Source organism: Triticum urartu, chromosome 6A, assembly GCF_056163025.1.
Source record: "Triticum urartu cultivar PI428250 chromosome 6A, HENAU_Tu73, whole genome shotgun sequence".
Lineage (NCBI taxonomy): Eukaryota > Viridiplantae > Streptophyta > Magnoliopsida > Poales > Poaceae > Triticum > Triticum urartu.
The window spans coordinates 7,993,667-7,998,389 of NC_141878.1; the positions used below are offsets into that span (position 1 = coordinate 7,993,667).

The window sequence follows — 4,723 nt, forward strand, 5'->3', positions numbered from 1 at the left end:
CTAAGTCTCACTGTGTTCAAATGCCGATGGTTTGACCCCAAAAAGGGTCTGAGACATACGCCTTCTGTTGGTTTAGTTGAAGTTAAACCATCAACCGTCTATGCCGGAGTTGATCTCTTTATCGCCGCTACCCAGGCCACACAAGTATATTATCTGCCTAACCCATGTCAGAAAGAGTACCTAAAGGGTTGGGAAGTTGTGTTCAAGGTGTCGTCACATGGTAAGCTACCGGACCCGAACGATGATGATTACTACAACATAAACCCCATGACATACGAGGGAGTGTTCTATCAAGAGGAACATGATGACGTGGTCGGAAACAACGAGGATGATGACTTGGGTTATGTTGACCTGGACCCAAACGACGATGACGCACGGATTGATGGTGAGGCGGTTGTGAATCAAAGAGACATAATTATGCTTGAAAAGTTAAATGAAGACGCTGACGATGAGGAAGAGCCTCCACCTCCGTCAGACAACGAAGAAGATATGCGTGATAGTGATGATGAGACCGGTTCACAAATAGATTACAATAGTGATGATTCATATGGGTTCTAGAAAATGTAAGTTCTTTTAATGATCATTACAATAGTATGCTTAATGTGCTCTTCTGTTATTAATGTTTTTCCTGTATGCTTGTTTATTTGATATCCTTACTAATTGTTTATTCTCTTCTCAATGCAGGTTTGCTAATCATGGGCAAGTCCAGCGGCGCCAGTTTCCTTAGTAAATTCAAAGGACTTACTCGGAGTGGACGAGCCCACAAGGTTCCCTCCCGACTACGCGAGGATGACACCTCACAGGGAGGTGGAGGGGTCGGGGGAGGAGACCCTAGAGGAGGAGGCGGTGGGGGAGAGCCCCTAGAGGAGGAGGCGGTGGGGGGAGAGGCAGCCGGAGCAAAAAACTCCGGGTCGTGTCTGAAATAGGAGGGTCTTCTTCGATGCCCTCCTATACAGAGGCACCTTCTGAGTCTGAGGAGGAGGAGTATGTTCCTGATGGTGAGGAGGAGGAGGAGTTCGAGGAGGAGGGTGAGGAGGGCAAGGAGGGTGGTGGAAGGGAGGTTGATCCCGAGTTGTGGGGTGACTTGCCACCTGGTGCTCCACAGGGGTGGCTGCGTGGTAATGCCGGACTACCTACACCACCTTCTATCGAGGCGCACAAGTGGCTCATTGAACCTGCGGGGACAGAGTAAGTGCCTCTCAATCATATTTTCAACACATGACAACATTTTCTTATTGTACACATGGCAATCCTTTGATTCTTTTGCAGAAACTGGATCCTTCGCGGAAAGGGCCGTAAACCGAACGGCCTTATCGCTGTCCTGTTGAAGGAGTTTTGGCCTGGCCTATTCTACCCGCGGCCAGACAGGGACCCGCAACTGCGGGTTTTGGCCACGAGCTGGGCCCACTACGAGGCTTGCAGCAACGCGGAGTACGGGATGGCCGCTAAGGCCGTGATCACCAAATTTTGGGTAAGTTCTCTTCTGAATCACTTGTCTTCAGTTTCGTTCATAGTTTATCATTGAATCACTCAACTCATGCCTTGTTTGCTTCTGGTTTATGCATGATTGCAGCAACTCTATAGAGTTCTTGACGAGCACAAGGCCAGAGCCGACGTAGTCTTGCTTGCGGCTGCGAAGAAGAAAGCTCGTCAGTTGCAGTACGAGGTGTGCTGGGTTGCCGTCTCGCAGTACTACCACATCAACCTGCAACAAAAGATGACCAAAACTCAAGCGCAGAGGCAACGACTTACCTTGAACAGGGAGCAGTTCATGATGGTAACTATTACTAACTTATCATTGTTTCAAGCAGTCAACTATATGTTTCGTGCTCACATGTCATGCTTCCAAAATTTGCATAGGTTGTTCCTCGTTGGTGCTATGGAAGGCATGACGGATGGGCGAGTTTGGTGGATAGGTGGCTCGGCGACGATGCAGAGTTTGCTGCCAAGAGCATCAAGGCCCGGGCTAACAGTGGAAAAGACGGGACACACGGCCAAGGAAACAGGAACCACTGGGGCTTTAAGGCCATGAAGGTATATCTATATGCATGATGCATTTTTGTTCTTCTTTACCGTCATGTTCTTATGTATGGCTAACTTCTGTTTGACGTTGCAGGAGGACAAGTTGAAGAGGCCGCTCTCAGACATTGAGTCGTGGAAGCTGGCCCGCGAATGGAGTCATCCCAAGGAGGGCGAGAGCCAGTACTACGGCAAGACCGAGGAGCACCTGGAGTCTTACACTCAGCACTATCAGAAGTTGCATCCGGATGTTCCTGTTCCTGAGGTCGCCCAGTCTCAGATCGACGACACGCCGGTGGTGGCCATCCAGGGGAAGTCACATGGACGGTATTTGTGTTTCGATGGCTTGATAACTCCTTCGATCTCGTACACACGGCTTCGGTCTACCAACCCAAGCCAGTTAGAGAGTACGGGGCGTTCACAGACTCCCTTAGCCCGCCAGCATGCTGTAAGTACTTCCCCTTTATCTTTTTCTCCCTAGCATTCTCAGTTCATTTTCAGCATTGCTCACTTAGAAACAACCTAAATTATGTAGGCATATAAGGCCTTTGTCGAGCATAGGAATCTCGAGGTGCGAGAGTACTTGCAACGAGTGAAGGCAAATGATGATTACAACCGTCAGATGATGGCAGTTAGTTTTGCCCTCTTAAAACCAAGCTAAATTTTTGCACTTTCATTCCTTCTGACCTTCTAGTTTGCTTGTTTAACTAATATCCAGGCTATGTTGGCGCCTTGGAGTAACCGCACGGATTCACCACAAATGGGACCCCCACCACCACCTGCGGGAGAACCCCCACACGTGCCCACGTTCGATGAATGGGTGGCACTAGGCAGTGATAGTCCGGTTAGTACATTTGCCTAACTACTGACAAACTAGTTCTCGTTCATTCAACACTATCATATCATATTTACCGTTAGAATCTTCTCTCAAACATGTAGGGGACCGGTGGCTCGACTCTTGCTCCGTCGACCCCATTCACTCCGATCTTCCAGAGTGATGGTGGTCGCGGTGGTGGTTTTGGCGGAGGTGGTCTTAGCGGTGGTGCTTTTGGCGGAGGTGGTCTTGGTGGTGGTGCTTTTGGGGAGGTGGTCTTGGTGGTGGTGGTTTTGGCGGAGGTGGTCTTGTTTGATGTCATGATGATTCCGTGCATGTGGCCGTCATGCCATGCCTTTCATGTTGCTAATTTTATTATGTTCCATGTCTTGCACTAGTTTTATGTTCATGAACTTTCGCCGGTGATGATCTTTAGATGATGATGATGAACTTGAGTATGTTTAGATGATGATGATGAACTTGAGTATGTTTAGATGATAAACTGTCATATTTCTGCATAATTCTATATTATTCTGCTTTGGAATGCTGTCAAATGAATTGAAAAAGAGAAAACAGAGAAAATAAAAAAATAAAAAAAGTTATGCCTACGGCAAAGCCGTCGGTATATATAAGCCCAGGAGATACCAGGACGCGCCACGTGGCAGAGATATGCCGACGGCAAAGCTGTCGGCATAGTTTTCGGTCTATGCCGACGGCTTTGCCGTAGGCATATCTCTGCCGCCAGGAGAAACCAGGGGCCGACACGTGGCAGAACTATGCCTACGGCAAAGCCGTCGGCATAGATTCCGTCTATGCCTACGGCAAAGCTTTGCCGTAGGCATAGACCTGCCACCAGGAGGCACCACGGGGTGCCACGTGGCACCTCTATGCCGACGGCATACCTCTGCCACGTGCCATTCCACGATTCGCCCGTGCTTTTGACGGCGCCGTCCGTTGCCGTCAGACGGAAAACAGTGCCGACTGCTATACTATGCCGACGGCTGACGTCGGGCCGTCGGCATAGGCCCCTATGCCGACGGCTATACTACGCCGACGGTCTGACAAGACTACGTTGACGTGATCTACGCCGACGGGTCTATGCCGACGGCAGCCGTAGGCATAGGACCTATGCCGACGGCCCTGGGCCGTAGGCATAGTCCGCGAGTCCGGTAGTGATTCTAAACTGAGGTAGCAATATATTGCAATATTTCTACATGTTGGTAATATCATATATTGTTATCGGATTAGTACGTACTAGCTCATAAGGATAGGGGGCACAGAGGTGTACAACGGGAACATGTAGAAAATATAAACCTACAATATTCCTTGTATTGATTTGACCCTTGTGTAGCGTATATATAGCAGTACAATCTGGGAAAAGGATTGGAGTACAAGTCAAGTCATTGTTTGTTTATTAAACCAAAATCTCTATATCTCCTAATCCCTAGAGCTAACACGTTTATACTTCAAACAGAACAGTGTTTAAAACCTTCAGGTAAAGCACCATCCTCTCTAGAAAGCTCAAAGTAAAGCACCATTTCCGCATAGTAGATGGAAACGGGAACAGTGTTTGAAAGCTCCAGGTAAAGCACCATCCTCCGACTCTCTAGCAGCTTTGTGTGGCTTGCTGTCTAGGACAAGAAAAGGATGGAAACGTATCATGCATGCGGAGGAGTTTTAGCATCCAAGGAAGCGTGGTGAGATGTGATGACATATTCTTCTTCACGAAAGCAAGCATTACCTCTGAGCTGGACCAAAGCATGTCCACCTCTGTCAAGGTACCTACTCGATTTGGCTCACGCAACGAATTTATGCTCCCTTCCTTCTTGGAGTGCTTTCGGCTTCATAAACCCATGCCCACTGCTGAGTTGCACCCACCAGCGGAAACCA

The 4,723-nt window shown here is 48.7% G+C and overlaps 1 protein-coding gene across 1 annotated transcript; it reads left to right on the plus strand.

Moving 5' to 3' along the window:
- Positions 1-1,717: 1,717 nt before the first annotated feature.
- Positions 1,718-3,231, plus strand: LOC147963073 (uncharacterized). Its single transcript, XM_087529461.1, has 6 exons — positions 1,718-1,777; positions 1,861-2,034; positions 2,117-2,467; positions 2,555-2,650; positions 2,738-2,863; positions 2,959-3,231. Exons 1-6 carry the CDS (start codon positions 1,718-1,720, stop codon positions 3,229-3,231), a joined length of 1,080 nt encoding a protein of 359 aa, XP_087385587.1.
- The last annotated feature ends 1,492 nt before the right edge of the window (positions 3,232-4,723 follow it).

Coding starts and splice junctions, on each gene's coding strand:
- LOC147963073 (XM_087529461.1), top strand. CDS start 1,718: ATGACCAAAACTCAAGCGCAGAGGCAACGACTTACCTTGAACAGGGAG. Junction 2,035..2,116: donor GGGGCTTTAAGGCCATGAAG/GTATATCTATAT, acceptor TTGACGTTGCAG/GAGGACAAGTTGAAGAGGCC. Junction 2,651..2,737: donor ACAACCGTCAGATGATGGCA/GTTAGTTTTGCC, acceptor ACTAATATCCAG/GCTATGTTGGCGCCTTGGAG.